The 24,647-nt window shown below is 51.4% G+C and overlaps 1 protein-coding gene across 4 annotated transcripts in view; it reads left to right on the forward strand.

The window, feature by feature from the left end:
- Positions 1 to 1,617: 1,617 nt before the first annotated feature.
- FLI1 (Fli-1 proto-oncogene, ETS transcription factor) overlaps positions 1,618 to 24,647 on the forward strand; it is a 91,350-nt gene continuing 68,320 nt past the window's right edge. The window contains exons 1-2 of one of the 4 annotated variants that reach the window (XM_074559428.1): positions 1,618 to 2,370; positions 4,098 to 4,206. In XM_074559428.1, the coding sequence (XP_074415529.1) occupies positions 4,141 to 4,206 (66 nt within the window). In that variant the 5' untranslated portion in view covers positions 1,618 to 2,370; positions 4,098 to 4,140. Of the gene's footprint in view, positions 2,371 to 4,097; positions 4,207 to 14,519; positions 14,674 to 15,754; positions 16,254 to 24,647 lie in introns of those variants that run through there. The other 3 variants (XM_074559429.1, XM_074559431.1, XM_074559430.1) reach the window with 3 other exon arrangements.

Consider the following 24,647-nt stretch of genomic DNA (forward strand, 5'->3'; position numbering starts at 1 on the left):
TGAGTCTGTTTTCTCTTAACGTAGCTAATAAATAGAAAACATGAAAAGAGCACATTTAGCAGGGCTCGGAGCTTTTGCACCGTTCCGTTTGTGGCAGCGATTGTCTGCACTTGGCAGTGCCCGGATAAATCCCTTTGTGGGGTGGAACCCGCTGGGTTTGTGTGCTCACACCCCGTTAAAGGGACAGGGACAGGAACCCAGGGAAGATTTCATCGGCATCTTTATAAACCCACGGCTGATGGAGGCTGGAGCGTCGCTTGTGAGCATCTCCAGGATGCCGCTGAATTGGGGCTGTGCCCCCGAGATGTTCGAGTAAACAAAACCCCTGCGCCTTTCCCTGCCCAGGAGCAGGGGGATGGTGCTCGGGGCTTTGCAGTCTCCGACGCTACAGCTGCTTCCAATTTGCCAGCAATTTTCTTTTGGGCTAGTAAAGCTCCCAGGATGGCTGGAACTGGCCACATGGGCTCTGCCTCGGCTCTGGGGTTTGGTTACAAGGGCAGCAAACCCAGCTCGGGATCCGGGTTTGGCGTTTCCCCTGAACCTGGCAGTGCTTTACATCCCAAATTCCCGTTAACGCCAACCTTTAAAGGGTTTTTCATGGCAGGTTGTGGTGTGCCGGAGCCGGGCTGGGATTGCTTTAAAAGTGCAGCAAAATGAGATAGGGGCAGGGATGCACCGAGGGTTCCCTGCCCCGCCAGGAAAGGGAAAAGCGTCGGTGACCATGAGAGCGGAGCCCGGGTTCCTCCGAGCCGGGTTCTGTGTAATTCACACGTGGAAACGTGAGAAAAGAATGAGCGATGGCTTTGAAACGTGAGCCCGTGCGGTCCCGCCTGGGCACAGAGCAGTTCCCGTCCTCGCACAATAATGACATTAAGGCTTGCAAAAAACATTTTTAACTCCTGCACGCGATTTTTAAAAAAGCCTTTAATGATGACAACGCTGCTTTTGATTTTAGAGGGATTTTTTCCCTATTCCCTTTCTGTCCTGGTTGTTGCCCCGATCCCTTCCCTCCTGCGTGTCCCTCCTGTCGCTTTGCTTCCCCTTCCATCCCAAGGAAGCTTCTCCCCAAAACCCCGTCCCCTCACCTTGGGAAAGGCTTTCTCTCGCCACAAACAACAACAATTATAATAACAACAAAGAATCCGAAGAATTTCTATATTAAAAAGTGGCGAGGTCCCTGGTTGCCGGGTCCGGGTCTGAGTCTGTTTTCCTTGGAAATTGGGAGGAATGCTAAACGCCTCGTCTACCAGGGAGTAAATTGTGTGCGGAGCTCAAGGCACGGCTCCCAGGTTGCCCTTTCACCCCTTCACTTTATATGTTCCTCTTATTAAGGAGAAAAATGTTTCAATATGTTGGAATTTGGGGCAAAGCCGCGAAGGAGAGAAAGAGAATAGAGAATGGAAGAACATTTTCCAAATAGTTTTGGTAACCCTTCTGAGGGCTGCATTTAAAATTGATGTTGTACTAAAATCCCTGGAAGCTTTTGCCCAGGTTAGAACAAAATATTGTCTGTGAAGGTTTCTGAGATGACAAAATGCACCAGGAACGTGACTCCGGTGGGGAATAACCATCCCTGGATTGAAGATGTGTTTCCTTTCCCTCCTGAACACGTTCCTGTTTGATAGGCTCTTGTGAAATAGCTAAAAAGAGCTGGAGGTTTCGGCTGGCCGGGAGAAATGCGGAATTTTTTAACCAAAAGTATCGTTTGGAGCCCCTTCCATCGCGCTCTCCCAGGCTGTGCATCTGCAGCGTGCTCCGTTATGCTTTGGGTTAACTCTTTTCTAGGTAAGAGTCAGGAAAGAAAACCTCAAAATAAGGACCGATGATTTAAAAACGGATATTTGAAACTTCCTTATTTTAAAAAGGGGATTTAAAGTAGCACTTGAGCTCCACTCAGCGTCTCTTTTCGGCTTGACTCCTCAGCAATATATATTTTTTAAAGTTGCGATTTTTTTTCCTTTTTTTTTTTTTCTTTTTCCTCTTTTTCTGTTTTTGGAGTGTTGTTTAAAGTCGCTCACAGCGCCAGGAGGACTCACGGGGCGAGAGGATGTCCCATGGCCACGAATAATCTGAGGGAACAGCTGGAATATTGATAAGGGGGGAAAACGGAAATCAAATGAAAAGTAGAGGGCAGAGAAGCAAGGGAAAGGAAAGCAAAGCACGTCCTGGAGCTGCGAGCAGCACAGAAGCCCCCTGAGGAAATGCCTGCTTGATGCAGCCTGTCTGGATGGGCTGGGAATTTTAACTTCAGCGCTGCTTTGGATCCAACGCGTTGAAATCTCTCTTCTCCCCGCAAAACTGCAGCGGCGAGGGCAGCTGGGTTTGTTCCCAACCTGGATCTTTACAAACTGAGGGGAAAGGCTCCTAAAGGTGAGTCCTTCCACCATAGCAATAACAATAAGGATTTAAAAGTTGTTTAAGAGGCCTTTTTCTGTCGCGGCTGACGCTGGCAGGGAGAGCCGATTGATAAATAATCCGCTGCAGGCTCCTGAGAAGCGCTCCAAAATGTGCAGATGTATTTATTTACATGCACGGGCGTAATTACAACAGGGAGGTAAAGGAGGCGGGAGGGGGACGCTAATCAGGGGTAAAGAGGAGAGCGGGGAAAACCAATATGGGAATCCTTGACCCCAGAAAATTTACTGGCGAGGCAAAATTACCTTGTCCTCCGCTCTGCCTGCCCCCACCCCCCGTCGCAAGTTCAGAAGCAAAAGAAACTGGAATGTGTTAGGAGGGAGGACGACAGGAAAAAAAGGAATTGTACTTATCAGAAACACATTGTCCGCCTTAGAGCCGCTTGCCCTCCCGTGCCAGCTGGACGGGCAATAAATACTTTAAAAATCAATTAAAGGGGGGTTACGTGCAGATAGCGAGCTTTTATTTTCCAGTTGTTGAGCTGTGAGGTTTTTTTGTTGTTGTTTTTATTTCTTTTTTCCTTTCCCTGAACTCCACGGAAGGTTCTAGGAGTGCGGTGTCTCAGCTTCATTAGCGCGGGGCTGTAATTAACCCGGGGCTGGCTCGGATCCGAGCGGTACACGCCGTCAGGACCCCACAGCTTTTCCTCAGGAGCTTGGAGAAAATCCCAGCCCGGCCCCGGAGGCTGCGCGGCTCCTGCGCATCCCTCCCGTCCCGCCGGCTCCTTTCCCTGCCGCAATTCCCATCTCGGACCCTTCCTTCCAGCACAGAGCATCAGGCGGGGATGCGTGCGAGGGCGATCCTTAATGATTCACCACTTGCACTTCGCTAATTACACTGAGCTAATTGCACTTTGCTAATTGTTTCTGGCGCGTTCCGGGAGGATCAGGGAGGACAAATGAAATCGGTTTGTGGGGTATTTTGGCGGCTGGAGTTTGTTTTCCCGCACAGCATCGCTGTCAATCTCTGCAGGGACGATTTGGGGTTGGAGGCAGAAAATTCCCGGTTCAACAGGAGCTCATCAAACCTGGCGAGTGCAGGAAAACAGATGGGGTGCCCTAAACAGAGCCTGAGCAGGACCCCAAATAAAAACGGGATTGACAACCCTGAGTTCTTTTAATATTTGCAGCGATGCTTCCTTTCGGGGTATATTTTAATTTATGGTTTAATTATTGTTGGTGGGGAAGGGTCCTTAAATCAGTCGGGGCCGGCGGGTTAATGGCTCGGGATGGTTTCAATGAGCCGGGAGAGGCAAATGCCCCTCGCCCAGCCCGGGGAAAGCTCGGGGTACGAGTCAATGGGGTTAACTAGGCTCGACATGAAAACACGAGTATTTCAGCTGGCTTTTAATTGTTGGCTAAGAAATTCAGTTAATCAAATGTCAAACCTTTCCCTCTGCTCTGGTCTAACGTGAAGGAGGAGCTTTTCCTGTGGAGGAGGGAGAAACCAAAGGAAAAACCAAACTGGTGTTTAAAAAGAGAAATAAACCCTTGTTCTGAGAGTCCCTTACTTGATTTTAGTTACTGTGTTGATGTGTTCTCTGTCCTTTAAAAGTAACACTTAAATGCTTGATCATTCCCCTCTATATTTTATTACCAATCTTCTTATTTAGACCAGGCTTTATTCCTTTATTTTTCTATATGCAAATATATGACTGGGAGTATTTTTGTGATTTATTTCAGGTCAAATTTAGGACCTTTAAATATATCTAATAAACAAGTAAGGATGTTTCAGACTGTCCCAGACACTTCGTCTTACGTCAAGGTAAGACATGACAGCATCTTTAAACAGGTAATGTCAAAAATCACAATCCTCCCAAATTCAGTCGTTTGTATTGGTTGAAAATCTCATTCCCTTTCTTACTGAATTTAGCAGGAAAAAATCCCTTGATCTTCAGTGGGAGAGGGGTCAGAGACTGAAATATCGAATTTATCCTTTTGGAAACATACAGGGCTGAGTCAGAAGTTGTGTTATCGGGGATAAACAACGAGTTCAAGTGGATTTCCCTTTTACCCCTCATTGCTGCTGGGTTATCTGTGCTCGGGCTGTGCCAAACTCCAGCGTGCTCCTGCTTTGCTGCTGTGGAAGCAGCACAGGGGCTGTGCTCGGGGCTCTATCCCAGAGCTGTCACCCTGATTCTTCCATTTGCTCCCAGCTTTCCCCAGCCCCCCTTAGTCCTCAGCCAGGGCTGAATTTCCTCTCTTCTCTCTGCCGTGCCAGCTCCTGAGCTCCCTGTGCAAGGTGATCCATGGAGCTGGGTGGTTTCTGCAAGGTCCATTCCAGAATGGATTTAGAGGGGGAAATGTTGAATGGGTTAAAGGCAAACATCTTGGATGTGGATTGTCACACCAGGCAGTGCTGTGTGACACTGGGATTTCCTTCTGTGCTCCCGAAGTTTCTTTCTGTGCTTGAATGTTTCCATGTAATTTAGTAGGAAAATTTATCTTGTTTTGCTTTTTAACGGGTATTACCTTGTTTTGGTTTTTAATTGATATTACCTTGTTTTGGTTTTTAACTGATATTATCAGATCTTGCACTTTAAATACTTGTTTGCATTTATACATTTCTAGTTTTTAAAAAAGGATCTTACAATATATTTTGATGGGCCACTTCTGCTTCTTTCTATTTTAAAGATTAAAATAAAAACGCAAGCAGGGTTGGCACAGCCTTGTCCCTTCATACCTCAGCTGAGCTCTATATTATATTTGACATCATATAGGGTTTTTTTCACAACAGCTCCCAAGAATGTAAATAAACCAAGCCTGGGACATCTGGGTTACACGTTTGAGGCAAAGCCTGCATGCAGCAGCACTTAGGGAAAATCTAAACCACAAGCCTCTCCTGTCCCTGAAGAAACACAGGAGGGTGTTAACTACAGCTGGGTGGATAATTTGTAATGAATAATTTATTACAGGAATTCGGTCTCTCTTTTTTCCCCCTTTCCCTCTCTCAATGATCTGTGCCCCAGGATTCCTGGGGATGATCCACTGGATGATTCCTGTGAATAATCCTGAGGTCATGGCTCAGTTTGGGCACCTGTGGGACAATCAGCAGTGGAAATGCAAGCTTGGGATGATCCCAGGTCGTGTGGCACTGGCTGAGCTTGTGCAGCTGCTCCCCATCACTGCAACAACTCCAGCCAGGAATGGGCAGGGCTCCCCATGGGCTGATAGCCCCAGATCCCACTCCCACCTTGGTGCTTCAGGGAATCTTGGGGTAATTTTGCTCTGTGAGTTTGCATAGCTCTGGGTCAGGTTCTGGAACAGAAATTGTGGAAAACAGCTGGAATTCCAGTCTGGGGAATGAAATCCCATCAGAGTTCAAGCACATGAAGGTTCCCCATTGTGTGACTGGCTGTGGGGATGCAGGGAATGCCCCGGGATGCCCTGGCTGCAATGAGGAGAGGAAGGACCTGTCCATCCTCTGCAGTGGCGTCACTGCCCTGGGCTGGGAGCAGATCCAGGGCTGCTCCTGTTGTGTGCAAAATTCCTTTGGAATGGTGGAAGTGAGGCCTGAAAAGTGACCGTGGCAGCAGGACTGGGATCCTGTCCCTGGCTCAGCCTCAGGCAGGGCAGGGCTGCGGGAGAAGGGCTGGGACAGGGATCTCCTGCCAGGAGTTGGTGCTGTGTCCACCAGGGAGAGCTGCCCAGGTGGGACTCTCAGTGTGGAGGGAGGAATGAGCTGTGGGTGCTGGGCTCTGCCTCTGGCACAGCCCTCCCTCCTCAGCTGAGGGTGTTTTGGGCAAGGATTCTGTTTCTGCTGGTCTGTCTGCAGAGCTTCTCACACTCTGGTGGCACAGGGTAAATTGTTTGTAGCTGTGCTTAAAAAATCAACAGGATTCCCATGGAGTCTGACCCAAAATCCTCAGGAGACAAAGGAACGGTCTGCCCCTGGCTCTAAGGGGTTTGAGTTGGGCAGTTCTGTCCCAGAGGGACCAAAAGGTGCCTGGGCTGTTCATAAAGGTGGGAGTGTGGTGGAATCCAGGAAAGTTTGCACCCTCAGCACATGGGTGAGGTCAGTCCCTGCCCCCCTGGGTTTGGTGGCACCCCCAGTGACCCAAATGCCCCCAGGGGCAGCAGAGAGGCTCTGCCAGTGCCTGTTCACAGGATTGCTGGGATGGTGAATGCTCCAGGCAGTGGAAATGTGGGTGTGGATCCCCTCCCTGCTGCAGGGAGCTCTGGGCACCCCCACCCTCTCTGCTGCTGCCTCTCCCCATCCTCGAGCGTGGCTGCAGCTGAGCCAGGTCCCACTGAGACCCCCCTGCTGCTCACCCTCACCTGGGAGGGCTTCCCAAGCTCTGGGGAGCACAGAGATGGAAAAGGAGAAGATTGAGAGATGATTGAGTCCCAATTTCTCTCTCTTTGTGTGTCCTTTCCCCTTTCCTTTCCCCTTTCCTTTCCCCTTTCCTTTCCCCTTTCCTTTCCCCTTTCCTTTCCCCTTTCCTTTCCCCTTTCCTTTCCCCTTTCCTTTCCCCTTTCCTTTCCCCTTTCCTTTCCCCTTTCCTTTCCCCTTTCCTTTCCCCTTTCCTTTCCCCTTTCCTTTCCCCTTTCCTTTCCCCTTTCCTTTCCCCTTTCCTTTCCCCTTTCCTTTCCCCTTTCCTTTCCCCTTTCCTTTCCCCTTTCCTTCCCTTCTTGTTATTATCATTCCTTCTCCACCAAACCTTGTTTGCTGCCTTATGGAAGGGAGAAGTATTTTCTCTGTTACTTTTGTGGGATGTGAACACCACCCCCACCAGACAAAGAGAGATGGGGATTGATCTTTTCTATGAATCCTCCCCAACAGACGGACAGTGTGCATTCACTTCAGGTTTCCTCTGTGCCTTGGACAGAAAATGCCTCATCCCTCCAGGCTGGAGACCAGAGGGGGCAGCTGCAGGGTGTCCCCATCACACACCCCACAGGGTGTCCCCCACACCTGCAGGGTGTTCCACAGGAATCTCAGGAGGAACAAATTCACCAATATCCTTCAGGCCATGGAGTTCTTGTCATGGCTCTCCAGAAGCAGCCTGAGGGTAAGGTGGGGGAGCTGCAGGAGGCAGAGCAGGATTTCATGGAAAATGCTTTAACCAGGATTTTTGTGTGGAGTCACTCGGATTGGAGCTCAGGGCTGGAACCTCGATTTCCATCTCAGCACAGGGGGGTCATTGAGAGCACTGAAAACTGATCCCATGGAACAGGGGAACCAATCCCATAAAACTGACGGGGAAACTCGATCCCACATCCCACAGAACTCCTGACAGGGGAACCCAATCCCACAGAGCTCCTGAGAGTGAACCCAATCCCATGGAACTCCTGAGAGGGAACCCAATCCCACAGAACTGACAGAGGAACCCAATCCCAGAGAACTCCTGACAGAGGAACCCAATCCCATAAAACGGACAGGGAACCCAATCCCATGGAATTCCTGAGAGGGGAACCCAATCCCATAAAACTGACACAGGAACCCAATCGCATGGAAGTCCTGACAGGGAACCCCAATCCCACAGAGCTCCTGACACAGGAACCAAATCCAACAGAATTCCTGACAGAGGAACCCAGTCCCACAGAACTGACAGGGAAACCCGATCCCATAAAACTGACAAAGGAACCCAATCCCATGGAACTCCAGTCCCATGGAGCTCCTGACAGGGAACCCAATCCCATGGAACACAAATTCCATGGAACTCCTGACAGGGAACCCAAGCTTCTCTCTCACACCCACTTCTTGTAGGGGCCTTAATTCAATGGAGGGCTGGGAATTTGTAGAAATATAAAATAATTTTGATCCTTCATGGCTTATTCTGCATAAGTGTTGAAGAATTTCTATTCCTCAGACCATTAGGGACTGGCTGATCTGCGAATATTTAATAATTCACAGTGTATCAGAGGGTGCTAATCTCATCCAAACACGAGGACTTGACTTTAGAGAATGAAACACAGAATGTAATTGCGAAATTAAATTTTAAAAGAAGACAGCACTGGAATCCTGGCTGGAGGGATATGGAAAGAATTAGAGCCATAAGCAAAGCAACATGACCTGTGAATTCTGATTTTTTAATTATGCCCATTGTGACAGCTCCTCCAGGTCACAGCAGCCTCGCTCCCCTCCTGCCCCCACAGAGCTCTCGGATGTGTGCAAAGGCACAGGGATCATTTGGGGGTTCATTGCTCACCCGCGCTTTTCTCTGCCCTTGGGCAACATCCAAACGCTTCATTCCCTTTATCGCCTGCTGCTCCCACACTCAGCGCTTCTGCTTTCGCTTCCCGTGCCCACCCCGAGACTGCCTGGGGCCGGCTCAGCCTCTCTCCCTTGCTGCTCCTGGAGCTGCTTTTCCTGCTCCTGGAACCCCGTTACTTCTCCTGGAGCCCCTTTTCTATCTCCTGGAGCTCTTTTTCCTGCTCCTAGAGCCATTTTCCTTTTCCTGAAGCCCCTTGCTGATCCCGGAACACCTTTCCTGCTCCTGGAGTTCTTTTCCTGCTCCTGGAGCCCCTTACTACTACTGGAGCTCTTTTTCCTGTTCCTGGAGCTCCTTTCCTGCTCCTGGACCTCCTTTCCTTCTCCTGGAGTCCCTTACTCCTCCTGGAGCCCTTTTCATTCTCCTAGAGCTCCTTTTCCTGTTCCTGGAGCTCCTTTCCTGTTCCTGGAATCCTTCTCAGCTCCTGGACCTCCTTTCCTGCTCCTGGAGCCCCTTACTCCTCCTGGAGCCCTTTTCCTGCTCTTGGAGCTCCTTCCCTGTCCCTGAAGCTCTTTCCTGCTCCTGGAGCCACTTTGCTTTTCCTGGAGCTCCTTTCCTGCTCCTCGAGGCCAGACACCTCGGGAGGTCTCCCGGCGCAGGAGGGGAGCCCCGGGGGGACAGGAGCGGCTGTCCCGGTGTCACCCCCGCGGTCCTGCAGCCCCAGCCCTGGGCAGGGCAGGAGATGGATTCTGCTCGGGAAGGAACCCCAGGTTCCCGCTTTAAGCCCGGGTTTAAGGCAGCCCTAAGGTTTGTGCTGCAGCACAAAGAAGGATATTCATGCAGGGAAAAGGGGCTGCGTGGCTGGGAACAATATTGGGTTTGTTCTTGCTCTCCCTGCGCTGGAAAGTTTACAGAAGCCCTAAAGAGAGAGGGGGTAAACTCTTATTTTAAGGACAAAACAGTGGAGGTTTCTTTGGAGCGGGCGCTGCCAAAGCCTGGCACACCGGACAGGAGCAGAGGACAGGCTGCCAGGAGAGAATACCCCGGGATTTGGTTGGGTTTGCTTTGCAGCGCGGTTGGTGCGGGGTCAGCCGCAGGTGCTCAGGGATGGGCAGGAACAGGAGCTGCTGAGAGCCCCAGCCCGGCAGGAACGGCAAAACCAAAGAACCAAATCCTCCCTGGGCTGGCTTCTCCCCGCTCCGGGTGCTGATGTTCCCACTGAGTGCATCCTCCGGCGTTTTGTCCTTTTCTGCTTTTTCTATTTTATTTTTTCCCATTGCTGGCATCCCGGAGGGTTCCAGTCCTGCTCCCCGGCACCTCCAGGGTGGGCACTGCGGTGGCTCCGGGGGCAGGAGCTGCTTGAGCTCCTTCTCACTCACCTTTCGCCTAAACTATTATACCTATATATATAACTATATAGGTAACTATATAACTATTAACTATTATACTATTATATTGCCTTTATACCCAATCCTTTCCCTTTCTTCCCATTTCTCGGGGTACTAACGCTGCTAAATTGTCGGACTTTTAGCAAGTCGTTGATTAACGCCCTATGACAACTTGGAGCTTAAGGATTTAGGTCTTGTTTGCACCGATCTCTCTGTTTTAAAGAGAAAAATCCCTCTCCGTGTCCCCGTGCCTCTCTCCCGTGCTCAGCCCGGGGCTGGCATTGCTCCTTCCCGCTTCACCTTCAAGACACGGCTTGAATTTAAGTCGAGGTGGGAGAAAAGTTGTTTTTCTCCTAGAATTGTGGCACGTTGGAGCTTTCTAAAATAAATCGGGCACAAGGGACGAGCTTTTCGAGTGACCTCCGTCTTCAGGCAGCAGCAACCAACCCCCTCCCCAGCTCTGCGACCTTTTAATGGCTCCATTCTTTCCCAATTTACAGGAAAAACGCCCCCTCCCAATATACTGGATCCGGGGAATTTTGTATTCCAGCCCTCCCGATGCTCTCCCAGCCCCGTGGTCAGAAGGAGAGGAGGTGTGGAGGGAAAGGGGAGCGAAAAGGGAAGAAAAGAGAGAGTGAATGCTAAGGGGAAAAATGCTTTAAATCTTTCCTGTAAATCTCCAAATATATGAAGTCTGAGGAACAAATTCAAAGCAGGCACGGCCGCCTGAAGAGAAGTTAGAGAGAAATATTCTGTTCCATTCAAGCGCATCAAGGGTCTCGCTGAAGTCTTGTTTGGCTAAGGTCAGACGAGACTGGGTTCTCCAATAAAAATAAATCTCAAATTAATTATGGCCTCAAGCGAGGGGCCAGACGTTCGGAGCTAGTGCACTGCAGTCTGTTTTCTTGGCCTTCAGTATTTTTGTTTTTTGTGCCTCGGCTTTTCAATAACTGCGGGATGGGGGAGGGAGGGAGGGCGGGCGCTGTTTTATTGGGACATGGAACTCAAATAAAAGCATCCAGGACACCCCTGGCTCGCCCCGCTCGCCCCTCATTGCCATGCAGCTTCAAAGCTCCCGCATCTTCTCCACCCCGCTTTTAAGACATTATGTTTTACTTAGTAGCGATTAGCGAGGAATAACTCCCCGGCTTCAGCTCCGAGATCTGCTGGGCTGTTCCTGCCGGGAAGAGGGACCCGATCCTCCAGTTCTGATCCCCTCTCCCGATCCCCTTTTATTGCTGCGGCTGAAAAGCGGAGGTTTGCCCAATTCGCTGGGTCTAAAATTTGGATTCGTTTCGGGAGATCAAATCCCAGGGCTGCAGTTTGGGCTTTTTGCTTGTAAGAACGTGGGGTTAGAAAAGAAACAAACACATCTCGTTTTTCTTTCTGCGATGGGGTCAGTGCCAGGGGAAAGTCAGAGCCGGGGATTTTAAACGTTCCCTAAAGCTGGGGGAGAGTTTCCCTCCAGGGAAGGCTGGAGCGGGATAAACTCCGGCCCCTGCAAGCCCAGAATGACGGAATTGTGCCCACGTTCAGAGGGAACAGAACCTGTGGCAGGTTATCTGAAAAGCGGCTATTGGATTATATTATATATTATATATTATATATTATATATTATATATTATATATTATATATTATATATTATATATTATATATTATATATAATATATTATATATTATATATTATATATTATATATTATTGGATATATATCACACACAACGCACCCGCGGGCTGTGGAAATACACGCGTGTGGAAAGCTCGTTTTACAAAGGGGACGCTTTGCAAAAATTGAGGCTCTTTCTAGCCACAAAGCCAGAGCGTGGATGTTGGGGTTTTTGAGCTCCCCTCCTCTATCCCCGCGTTATTTCACAGCCACAGCTCCAGGCTGGGCTCAACGAGAGCTCAGCTGATGCTGTTGGGGTCACAGAGGGTGACAGAAGCCAATCCCCTCTCCCCTCCTTGGAAAATCAGATTCCCAACCTGCAATGGGGGTGGGAAAGGTTCCCACTGTGTTTGTTCCTAGGGAATAACCGGACGGTTTTAATAATGAAGTGATGCCCGCTAATCCCGCGTGGGTAACAGACAGAAAATCCAAATCTTTGGGGTTCTGCGAGGGATTGGCACAGAACTACACCGAGGGTTAACTCCTTTGGGTCTCGACATGAAACAGCTCCAGGCCACATCCCCCCCAGTGGCTCCTCATTCCCTTCGGATCGCGGCGTTTTCACCTTCTCCGTGTGGGGCTGGGAGCAGCCCCAAGGACGGGGACAGGAGGTGGGGACGTGCCAGGCGCCCGAGATCGATATTGAGCTAATTAACAACGCCGCTCGACAATTCCGTTCCGTTCGTTAACGTAGTGACATATAAAACTAATAACAATAATAAATAACAATAGAGGAGTAACTGATTTCTACCAGCCCGTCCCCATGTAAACATTTGAAAGCCGTGGTTGCCAAGATCAAATGATTTTCCAGCTGTCTGGCGGTGACCACATGAAGCAGATCCCAATTCCTTTGCTGTACGTACATGAGCATCCGAAGGGCGAGCGACAGATCCAGAGTGGCAACAGATCCTGCTCAGCGCCGTGCCCGCCTTTCCCCCGCCTGTCTCGGCTCCCTCCTTCGTGGTTAAATGCAATAACAGTTAAAAACCCAGTTAGATAACAGTTAAATACCCAGAGTCACGGCACAACCACCTAGGATGATTCAGAGCTTGGCGTCCGAAGGTTATGAATATTTCAGCCTTTTGCAAAAAGTATGGAGTAACGTCAAAGGTGGCTTTGGTTTTGGTTTTGAGGTTTTTAGGGGGTATTTGTTTTTAATTTTTTTTGGGGGGGGGTGGTGGAAGGTGGGGGATTAAAACAAAACCAGAAAGAAAAAATAATGCAAAGCTTCTATTTTTCGTTATTTGGGCGGAAAAGAGCAGATTGTTCGGCTTCTCCTTGGAGTGTGTAACACCTCCGCTCATTCCCTTATCTCTTGGATTCTCCCAAATGTTGCTTTAGACCAAACCCCGGAGGAGAAGCGCGGAGCATCCCTGCCAGCCCCGGTATCACGAGTGACCTGAGCAGGCTCCGCGCATCCCCAGACATGCAAAACAAACCCCTGCGGGTCACGGTGCCCGTCTGGCCATAAAATGCAGAGCTGGGTTCCAAAAATATCTCCCGGTGCGATGGCGGGGGGTCTGTCTGGCAACTGCCCGGCTTTGGGATGCGCGGCGGGGCCGGATTTGATTGTCCCTTCAGCTCCGGGCTGAAGGGACAAAAACGCCCTCAAAAAGGGTTTGAGGTGTCGGGCTCAGGGGGTTTTGGGGTTGAAGATGGGTGACATTTAGGGCTGGGGATGGGCTCAGGGAGTTTTGGCGTTGTCGGGCTCAGGGGTTTGAGGGTGTCAGGCTCAGGGGATTTGAGGTGTCGGACTCAGGGGTTTGAGGTGTCAGGTTCAGGGGTTTGAGGCTGTCGGGCACAGGGGTTTGAGGGGGTCGGCCTCAGGGAGTTTTGGGGTTGTCGAGCTAAGGGGGGTTTGGGGTTGAAGATGAGTGACATTTAGGGTTGGGGTTGGGCTCAGGAGGTTGTGAGGGTGTCGGGCTCATGGAGTTTTGGGGCAGACGGGCTCAGGGAATTGAGGGTGTCAGGCTCAGGGGTTTGAGGTGTCGGGCTCAGAGATTTGAGGTGTCGGGCTCAGGGTTTTGAGGGGTGGGGCTCAGAGATTTGAGGTGTCGGGCTCAGGGGTTTGAGGGGTCGGACTCAGAGATTTGAGGGGTCGGGCTCCTCTCCCGGGAGCTGGGCCGGTTTTCAGGTGGTTCCCCCGCCTCTCCTGGATCCTCAGCTCCCCCGCTGTCGGTCCCGCAGCCCGACTCAAAGTGCCCTGTGATGTCGGTGGGTGACAGAGGCTCCTTCCAGGGGATTTTCCCCCTTTCCTTTCGCGGTTGAGATCCTCAACCTGCCCTCTCCCTCACCCCCCACCCGCGTTGTTTGTCGGAGCTGGTGGGGAGCGCTGTCTAGAGAGGAAACCATTCGGGTTTTGAAAGGATGCGTTTCACTCTTCCCTTTACCCTCTCGCTTTTCTGGTCGCTGTGGGAACGCCGAGGGGGGAGCCGGGACCGGAGCACTGGGGGAGAAGGGGCAGGACAGTGGGCACGGGAAAGCAAGAGGAATGAGGAAAGCAAAGGGTTAACGGTGATTTCTTTTAATTGAACTCCAGTTTTGTGGCCCTAGGCGAGGGGGGACCTGACCCCGCTAGCAGCATCCAGATGTGCGGCTCTCGGGGGACCCGCGCAGCCCCGGAGCGGGGGGCAGGCAGGAGGGGCCGGGGTCGGGCGCTCCCCCCGCTGCAGGCGGCCCCAAGCGCCGGCGAGCAGCGAGCCAAAAACCTCCAGGTCTGGTCACGTTCAGCCCCGTGTCTACATCCGAACTGAAAAATTGTAGCTGAATTGATGAGGCTAATTTCAGAGGAGGGGGAGGGAGGGGAGGGAGGGGCAAGGGGGATCTGCGGCTCTCTCCTGCCAGCCTCGGGCTCGGAGAAATAAAGTATTAATAAAGCATCCCTGCCGCAGCCGGGGAGAAACACTGGTGGCATTATTGCTTTTCCCTTTTGGAAGGAGCAGGGGCAAGATAACTTTGGATATAACTTTGCTTCCCCTCATCCCCTTCCCCGTGGCTGGACTAAAGACAGGGGGGAACAAAAAGCCTGGACGCGACTGGCACTGCACAAGGTAACGCTGTCCCCCGACGGGCAGGGTGCCCTGCTGCCCTGGCACTTTCCTCTCTTGCCTTCCCCTCCTTTCCTTTCCCTCGCTGTGTGCCCGGTTTGTGGAAGCGGGGCAGGAGGGCGGCCCGGCTGCTGCATGGTGTGTCCGTGGTTGTTGTGGCCCGGGCGGGGAGCGGGAGCGGCACAGGCGGGGATTGTCTCATTTCCCTTTGGAAAGGTTCGGCTTTTCCCGGAAAGAGGAAAACGCGCGTTCTGCTGCCGCTCGCTGCGCTCTGAATGCGGGAGGATCGCGCGTCAGGGGCTCTGGAGCGAGGTTTAGAGGCTGAGGGGTTTGTTTGCTGTTTGCTGTGCCCGTCAGGACACGGCACCCGAGCGGCTGTTCCGGTACTGACTGGGAGGTTCTGACATGGTTATCAAGAGGGGGTGTGCCCCCCGCTGTGTGGGGGTTTCACATCAGTGCGGAGGCTGGGAAAGGGCTCCGGCACCTGAAAGAAAGGACAGAAACCATCCATGGCAGCGCCTTCCCTTCCCAGCCCCACATCCCCCCCGCCAGAGCAGCGGGACTGAGCGAAGGGGCCAGAGTGGCCGGGAGCCTCGGCTTGCCCGCAGCCCGTGTTGGATCCGTCTGTCTGTCCTGCATTACTGCACTCTGTGTTGGATCCGTCTGTCTGTCCTGCATTATTGCACTCTTGTGTTGGATCCGTCTGTCTGTCCCGCATTATTGCACTCTGTGTTGAATCCGTCTGTCTGTCCTGCATTATTGCACTCAGCGCTCGCTCCTGGCAGCGGCTGCACCCTCGGCTCACGCTCCGTGCTGGGAGCCGTGAAGGAGAGGGCTCGAAATATGCTTTAAATTCGTTTTAATCGCCAGACTTTTTCTCTTCTCCCTCCGCCTGCCGTCACCGAATTGCATTTACGGTTTTCTCCCCTTAATTTTTCCCGTTGACTGGAAAACGCATTAATAAAAAAATCTGTGGGAAGAGACGGAAATTCGGTGAGTCAGGCGAAAGCTGCTCCAGCCAAAAAAAAAAAAAAAAAAAAAAAAAAAAAGGCAAAACCCCACGTTAAACGGAGCCGTGAGATGACACAGGCTGCCTAACACGGGGTGCGAGGCAAGCTCTGCGCTGGCCGGGCTGTCCCAGCGACAAACAGGAGCTGTGACAGAGGTGGCTATTGTTCTGCCCCTTCTTATCTAAATGGAGCAAATATCCTGTATGTAAAATATATATATTTTCACCAAGAAGGCAGGACCAGCGTAGAGACGAAGGTTTCCTCCTCGAGTGACTTCACTTCCCAAAATTAGCAGAAAAAAACGTTTCATCCGGTTAACTGTCTCTTTTTCGCTCTGCTGCAAGAAGGAAAGTTAAAAAAAGAGAGAGACCGAGAGAGAGGGAGGGAGGGAGAGAGAGGGGGAGAGGGGGTACGGAGAGAGCAGCAAAACCGCTGGAAGGGCAGCGACAAGAGCGAAAAGAGAGAGAAGGATAAAAAACTTCAGCAGGCGTCAGTCGCAGGCTAAACCGGGTCAATGTGTGGAATATTGCTGGTCCCGGCTGGAAGTTTTTCCCGATGGACGGCACTATTAAGGTAAGGGCAGGAGGGGCTGGGGGTCCCCTCGAGCTGGGGGGCTCTGGGAAGGGGCGCGGGGCTGGGGGCCGGCTCCGGCCGGGCTCCCTCCTCCTCCTCCTCCTCCTCCTCCTCCCTCTCCTCCTCCTCTTTGGCCGCCGAGTCCCGGGGCTCTCCCGGGGCCTCCCCGGTGCTCGGGGGTTCGCAGCCGGTTCGTGCCCAGTGCCAGGGCCCAGGAGGGTCGGGCAGTGCCCGGCTCGGGGCAGTGCCAGCGGCAGCTCCTGCTCCCGGCTCGGCTCGGAGCTGCCCCCGCTGTCCGTCTGTCCCTGGCCCGGCCCTGGCCCCGGCGCTCTGGCTCGGGTGGTCGCCCGTGTTCCTCCAGCAGCTTTCTTGGGGTTTTTGGCGGGGAAAAAGCCCCGGGCTGGAGGAGAAACATCGCCCTGGCTCGGAGGAAAGGGAAGCAGAGTGAGGCAAATAAACCACCAAGCTAACCAACCTCGGGTGGCCTTGAGCAACCAGGGACGCTGCTGGGGCTGGGAGCAGTTCCCCCTCTGCCCCCCGGCCGCTCCTTCAGCCCCTGCCGGGATGAACCGAGCCCTTCCAGCTCCCCCAGAGCTTCTGCAAGCCGGGGCGGCACCGGGCTGCCTTTGGGGGACCCTTGTGTGAGTGTGACAGGCTCTTCTTGGGGAGCGCTGCGGGACAGGAGCCCTCGAACAGAGGAGCCTTGAAGCGAGAGACGCTGTGGGTGTGTTTGGGTTGGATGATTTCGAAAGATGCCTATCGCCTGCCTGGGTGGGGTGTCGAGCTCGCCTTAAAAGTGCCTTTTTTTCTTTTTTTTTCTTTTTTTTTTCTTTTTTAAAAATTTTTTCTTTTTTTTTTTTTCTATTTTTTTAAATTTTGCTGACCTGGGTAGAACAAAGCTGCAAACGGGCAGGAACTGAAACTGTCTCCCTTAGATTGCAGCTTGTGACAAGTGCACGGTTTGGAAAGGTCTCAAGAGAAGGGGGAGGGAAGGAGATGGACAGGAAGAGAAAATGGAAAGAGGAAAGAAGGAGGGAAAGAAAAGGTGAATGTCAGAAAGGAAGGGAGAAAGCAGGAGTGTTGAAAGCACAATATTTGGGAGGTATGGCTGGAATAAGACAGGTTTTCCCCTCCACCTCCTCAGATCTGTAGCAAAAGTAACCTGGGCCTCATTCAGGATACATTTAATGTACCACAACTTTCTTTGATTTGCGGAGCCCTAAATATTGTGCAGTGAAAGTGCAGAAATTCCCCATCTGTGCCTTTGCGGTGCTGCACACGTGGACCCGCCGTTGTGCAGAGGCCAGGAGCCCCCTGCCCATCCCTGAGCAGAGCTGGGCTGTGCCCCTGTTCCCCGGAGCCCCCGGGAGCTGCTCCTGCCCCCGCTGCCCCCAGCTCCCCCCGGCTGCGGTTTGGGGATGAGGAACTGCAGCTCCGAGCTGGGCTCAGTCACGCTGAGGCTGCGGCCAAAGGAGGAACTCGGCCACAGCCCAGGTCACTGCCCGGGGCTGGGCCTGCCCTGGGGCTGCTGGGCAGCCTCTGCCACTGCCCTGTGCCCGCTCTGCAGCCTCTGCCACTGCCCTGTGCCCTGCTGCCCTGCCAGGGCAGGGTCTGGCACTCCTGGGGCTTGGAGAACCAGGATACAGAGTCCAGAGATGGGATCCAGAGGCAGGATCCAGGGATGGGATCCAGAGACAGGATCCAGATATGGGATCCAGACACAGGATCCAGAGACAGGACCCAGAGATGGGATCCAGAGATGGGAACCAGACACAGGATCTCCTCCTGGGCTCCTTTATCAAGCCATTCCAGGCTCAGCAGATCCCTGTGCCCTGTTTGTCCCCTCTGCCCTGTTTGTGCCCTCTTTCTGTGCTCCTGTCCTGCCCAAAGGATTAGCTGAGACTTGTAAATTCTCATGCTGGGCAGAAAGAACCCTGTGGTTTGGAGCTCTCCACAGAGACAGTGGCTGCAGGGAAGGGTGAGACCCCCTTGCCTGGCTTCTCACAGGTGAAGGGCAGCACGAGAGGATGTGGCTGGAGATGCTGCAGTGCTTTTGGTGTGCTGAGCTCTGTCCTTAACCTGTGCTGCAGGGTGGGTGTGACTCTGAGGGCACATCCAGAGCAAAGCAAGTTAACAGCGATGGTGCCCTCAGCTCTGCCCTGCCATGCAGGCATTGATTTATCTCAGAGCTCTGCATTTGTGTTGGGAGAAATACAGCAGAAAGATGCACTTGAGTGACTGGAGAGCAAGAAAAACACAGAGAAAGGTTCTTTCATCATCTACAGCAAGAACAGGGGCGGTCCCAGATGAAATCTGAGTTCCGGCATGGGGAAAGGCACTTCCCACTCCAAACTCAGAAATATTCCTGTCCTTGGAGAGGACAACTGCTGGACTTGGGACAGGGCTGTGCCCTCCAGATCATTTTCTTCTTGAGCAATTTAAATTTGACAAGTGGCTGTTTTTTAAGCCTATGCATTGCTATTGCACTGACTAATTGTTTTAATTGAGCTGAAGCCTTTAACTGCAGGCTGACAGATGCAGGAGTTTGGATCCAGCCTGCTTTGCAAATCTCTCCCTTGCCTGCAATCTCCAATATCTGGCTTTGTCTCAGGTTGTATTACCAAGACAGGCTTGTACTTTTACTCTTCATCTTTTTATCAGAAAGGACCTTGATGACTCTGACTGCTGTTTTACCTCCCTAGAGTAATTTACCTGCACACCTGCCCAGCTGCAGGCAAAGGGATGAACCCACTGGAGCCTTGAGCTGTCCCAAGGGCTCAGAGCCATGCTGGGGCAGAGAATAAATGTGGTTGGGATGATCCTTGTGGACATGGATCCCATGTGGACATTGAGTGCAAGTGTGAATGGGGTTGGCCTCAAGCAGGGAATTCCATGGATATAAACATAAACCACAGGATCAGCTCAGGATTTTAAGTCATCATTCCCCACCATGCACTGACTGACATCCCATGTGACAGTGCTGAGCCAATGTCCCATAAAAATGAACGCATTTGTATTTATTCTCAAAGGATTATTTATCTTGAGGAGAATCAGGTCACCTGCTGAGGAGGTTGGTGGTGGTTTCTGCTGCATCCTTTAAATAATCTGTGTAATCTGTGAGCAGAACTGGCTTGGGAAGTGTCCCCTGCTCAAAGAGCTCTGTGGAGGAAGAAGTGCAGGAAATCTGAGTTATTTCCACCTTCTGTTCATATTCTGCCAATAGCACTGGCAGATGATGATTGGAGCCAGTGTAACTGCTGACTCTTGTGTTTGCGCTAATTTTAAATAGTCACCAACATTTTTATTGTGCCCCTAGACATTCAAATCCCATCTTCTTTGGGTTAACACCCCACTTTGACTGACTTGCATTGTGTTTGTGGGACTTGGGTTTCACTGCCTCACAATAAATCAGAAAAGGGCACATCTCAACAACAGCAAGATGCTCATGCATGGCCTTCCTCACAATAACAACTGGTGTGGTTTCGAGCTGCTTTAACTGTTTCAGTTCCACTTTATGTGTGGAGAATAATTAAAGCAAATATACTGGCCAGAGCCTGCCTGTTCGTGAAAAATCACATTTTGTGTGGCTCTTGCCTTCATTCCAGGAAAATAAAATTATCCTGATGTTGAGGCCATCAGAGAGCCCCTCTGAGGGGCGTTCAGCGAGGACTTTGCATTGTTGAAGAGGAGAACAGCAGGGTCCTTGAATGCAGGGCTGGTGTGTTGGCGTTGCCATAGCAAAGGGTGGGGCTGGGTTTTGGAGCAATCTCTGTCGTTTGTGAGCTGGAGGCGTTTGCTCTCGCTCTCAAACTTGGCCGTGGGGATCTCAGACTAAGAAAATGTTTCCTTTTTGAGCAATTTTCATGTCTGTTTGGCTCTTTTTAATCACCCCAGCTTTGGCCCCAGAGGGATGGCCTTTCCTGGCTAGAGGGTGTTGACTCCTGGGGCAAGGCTCCTAATCTCCACACTGGAAAAATAATAAATAAATCACAAAGATTTGAGGGACAACAACTTTCCATGCTGCTGTCCCTCAAAAGCAATTTGGAACAAAACCATCTGGAATTTCCAGGGCATGAACAGCAATGTTCCCTCCTACCCTAATCCTCATTCAAAGATACTTATATTGCATAATAACTTTCTAACATCAAAAAACTATTTAGAAAGGTTTTATGACGGGGATATTTTTGATGGGGATATTTTTTGATGGGGATATTTTGAATTTTCCCCTCGAGATCTGTGTGCAAAGGACATCTCCTGCCTCAGCATGAACCTCCAGCCTCAGTGTCCTGTTGGGTGCTGCCAGATCAGAGCGTTCAGTGTTGACTCCAAGTTGGCAGCAAACACTGGAAAAGCCTTTCCTGAGTCTGTAGTGTACTTTTTCCTCCTCAAAAATAGATTATTTCCTCAAAAAAAGGAGGATTTCTCTGAAGAAAACCTTTACCCGAGAGAACAATGCAAGGGCTTGGATTTGAAGCCCTCGGGGTTTTGCTGCGAGGCTTTGAGGAGGTGCTGAGTGCCTGGTGTAGTTTCTCTTCACCTCCACAGGATGTGGTCACTCAAAGGAGTAGCAATGCGTGTCTTGAGGATTTCATGCTTTTATTTGAGTTATTGATTTTATTTCTGGGCGATTCCTTCTGTGAGATGAGGGGAGGAGCAGCCTGTGTCCCTGCTCACAGGATTCCTGCCCTGTGGGGTGCAGGACTCTGTTCCTTGCAGGGCCACCCTCAGGTGCAGCACAGGGGAGGCTGCAGCTCGGGGTGAGCTCTCAGATGTCACCCTGAGAGGTGAGATGTGCTGGGGGAAGGGCACTTGGAGCAAGGTTTGCAGGCAGCAGAGTTTATTTCCTTCAGGTCTGCCCTTGCTGGACTTACGGGAACGTTTTCCTCCTGAGTTCAGCTCCCATCTGCTCTGAAGGGTCAGGTCTGGAACACATGAATGCACAGCCTCAGCACAGAGCACCTCCCTGCCTTTCTTCCCCCACAGCCCATCGGTGCTTGAGGTTCCTTTACAGCCCCTCATCAGCTGCTATTGAAAAACAGAAGTGTGTCCTTGTGTCCGAGCTCACCTGAGCACTCACAGAGAGTCCCTGTGTCCCACCTCAGAGCTAGCATGCACCAGCAGGAGCATTCAAGGAGCCAGGGGAGCATTGACTTTAGGGGTTCAGGTATTTGTGGATTTGCTGGACCCCTGAAGCTGCAGAAGCCTGGTGTGCATGGATGTGCCCCTGGAAAAAGCAGGTCTAACACATCCAGTTGAGTTCTACAACTTGGTTTGAAGCCAATTTGCACCAGAAATGTGAAATTCTCTTCAGATCTCTCACCTGAATTGGACAGCAGGTCTGTTTCCCTGCCTGTGCCTGCCCTGTGCTCTGGTGCACACCTGAACACAGGTGCCCTATAAAGCCCTGGCATCTAAAGGAGCTGCATGAGGGCACTCAGTGCCAGGGGCCTGTCACACCGCCCTGGGCCAGGGCCAAGGACATTTTCTGAGCCAACATGTATTTTCAGACAAGAGTGTGGCTGCACATTTATAGCTGGGTTTGAAATACAGCCTAAAATATCCCCCCCAAATGTGAGTTTCTGCCTCCCTTGGGAATCATTTGTCTGAGGTGGAGCTGAGTCGTGGGTGCTGTTGTGGGCAGTGAGGGGGTGCCCTGGGCGGTGAGGGTGCCCTGGGCAGTGAGGGGGTGCCCTGGGCAGTGAGGGGGTGCCATGGGCAGTGAGGAGGTGCCCTGGGCAGTGAGGATGCCATGGGCAGTGAGGGGGTGCCATGGGCAGTGAGGGTGCCATGGGCAGTGAGGGTGTGCCATGGGCAGTGATGGGGTGCCATGGGCAGTGAGGGTGCCCTGGGCAGGCAGTGAGGGGGTGCCCTGGGCAGTGAGGGGGTGCCATGGGCAATGAGGGTGCCCTGGGCAATGAGGGTGCCATGGGCAGTGAGGGTGTGCCATGGGCAGTGAGGGGGTGCCATGGGCAGTGATGGGGTGCCCTGGGCAGTGAGGAGGTGCCCTGGGCAGTGAGGGTGTGCCATGGGCAGTGAGGAGGTGCCCTGGGCAATGAGGGGGTGACATGGGCAGTGATGGGGTGCCCTGGGCATGCAGGGTGTGCCCTTACCACCCTTCAGCTGTATGCACAGCAATGTGTGTGCCAGGACAGTGCCTGCTCTGCTCTGCTGAGTTCCAGGTATCAAAGCCTTTGAGATGTTGGTGCATTTTCTGCTTGTTTTCTTCCTCCCTCTCATTACCAGCCACATAATTACTGATGTGTATCTCCCCCGCGGTAACACCCACCTGGAAGCTGGCTCTGAGCTTACCACAAACGGTGCCTCCCTGTGCCTCCTCCCCCAGCTGAAGCTCTCCCCAGCCCCAGAGCAAAGGGATGTGCAGCAGGAGCTTCAGGCTCTCCTGACAAACCTCTTGCTTCTCCAAACAGCACCGAAGGCAAAATTTGGGAATAACACCCTGGCAAGGACCAGGGGAAATAGAGAAAGAAGCTTCAGTCATCCAGGGGTTGTGTAATTCCAGCCTTTGCTTCTCTCCAGGATGCTGAAAATAACCCTTCATTCATGTTCAGCATTCTTTCTTTTCCTGATTTTTCACTAAAATCCAGTAAGAAGCACATCCCAGGAGAGGAGGTGTCATGGATAAGCTTGCTGTTTTATTTGTATTTATTTCCTTCTTGTCCTTCCAGCATAGACCAGCCTAGGACTCTACCAGGGCTGTGAAGGAGTCAGAAACAATTAAAATAAATTAGAAAGCCTTAAGCCCAGCCTGCCAAAGGTGCACACCCAGGAACTGAACGTTACAATCCTTGTCAGTCATCCAGAGGCAGTGAAAAATAACCCAGTGGGCTGCAGAGCCTCTCATTACTCATCTGCTGATTCCTCATTCAGCAAAAAACCGCCCTTCTTAATACTGCTGGTTTTGATCTGAGGGGAAGAGATAAATCAGCAAGAATACAGTTTTAAAGCTGGTTGATGAGTGAAAGAAAGAAACTGGAGTAAGGTATGGTAGGGTCAGGGGAAGGTGTGGTGAGTTCAGGAAACCGACTTCAGTATGATGAGAAAATACTCATTTGAATGGCTTTTATAGCAGCTTTTCTTAAAAAAAAAAAAAAAAAAAAAAAAAAAAAAACCAACAAGATAAGGAAAAGATTAGGAGCGGTTAAAGTACTCTTTTTACAGCTAAATGCAGAATTTGGCTCTCTGGTTTCTTCTGAATATCTCTTCTTGTTGTTCCAAGCTTGATTGACTTATAACTGCATTGAACCAACCTCACATCAGTTCCTTTTTATCAGCCAGAGTGAGACTTCCTGTGCTCCGCAGTCTGGTTTCCTGATGTGTTTCCTTTTTCCTTTTAACAGAACAAAGGAAACTGTAACTCCTCTGCTGCTCCTGTTCCCAATCTCCTTGGGACTGCACACACTCTCACCATCCAAGCTCTGCCTTGTCTTCTCTCTGCCTGGAGCTCAGTGCCCTCCTCATCTCTGCCAGCTGCAGAGGGGCAAGAGCTCGGTGCTCTTGAAAGGAAACCACTGCCACTGGCAGCTTTTAGTAGCCAAAATGTAGTAAAGCACAAAGGGAAACTCCTCACCCAAAGGTTCAGTGTGTCACTGCAGATATGGGATTTTTAATGTCCTGCTGAGGTAAATATCAAGTGCTGAGGTCTCAGTGATTTGCTCAGGCTGATGTTGTGCACTTTGATACTTGAACCTGGGAATTTATGTTCTGAAATGTGTGGAACTGGTGGAAATGCTCCCCAAAATGTCACACATGCACAGTCACTGCCCTGGCACACAGGGCACAGCTGCCCTGTACATTATATTTTAATTTGGATTATTTTCAAATCACCCCCTGAAGGGCAATTCCCCTCTGGTTTTCCCTCACCTGTGAGGGGCTGCAGCTTCCTTCAGTCCTGCCATTCACACAAGGAACAGCCTATGGCTGCAAAATCCAAATCCTGCCCTGCAGTGGGGGTCCTTTTCCTTGGGAAAGCCCTTTTTACCCAGCTGTTCTGCTGAGATGCTCCATCCTTTATAACCCCACATCTCAGAGCTGAGGCTTTTTCTGCACAAAAATCCCAAGTTCTTGCTCACTTGACTGACAAGGATCCCTTGTTTTCCTGTTCATACAGAGGAACATGAGCTCAGAGCAGGACTGAGTAGATGCCTATAAAAATCCTTCAAACACAACCAGAATCCACTGGACAAGTGCAGAGCTGATGTTAGTGCAGAGTTCAGAGCAAAGCTGGGCCTGATTCCCAGGAACAGACATGGGATAGCTGCAATTCCCACTGAAATCAGTGTAAGGAGTTCATGCTGAGGTTTCATCCCTTCATCCAGACCCAGGAGCTCAGCAGGATTTCTGTGAATTCTGTGATTAGAAAGGAGAAGGGAAATT

The sequence above is a fragment of the Zonotrichia albicollis genome, chromosome 27 (genome assembly GCF_047830755.1).
Source record: "Zonotrichia albicollis isolate bZonAlb1 chromosome 27, bZonAlb1.hap1, whole genome shotgun sequence".
Taxonomy (NCBI): domain Eukaryota; kingdom Metazoa; phylum Chordata; class Aves; order Passeriformes; family Passerellidae; genus Zonotrichia; species Zonotrichia albicollis.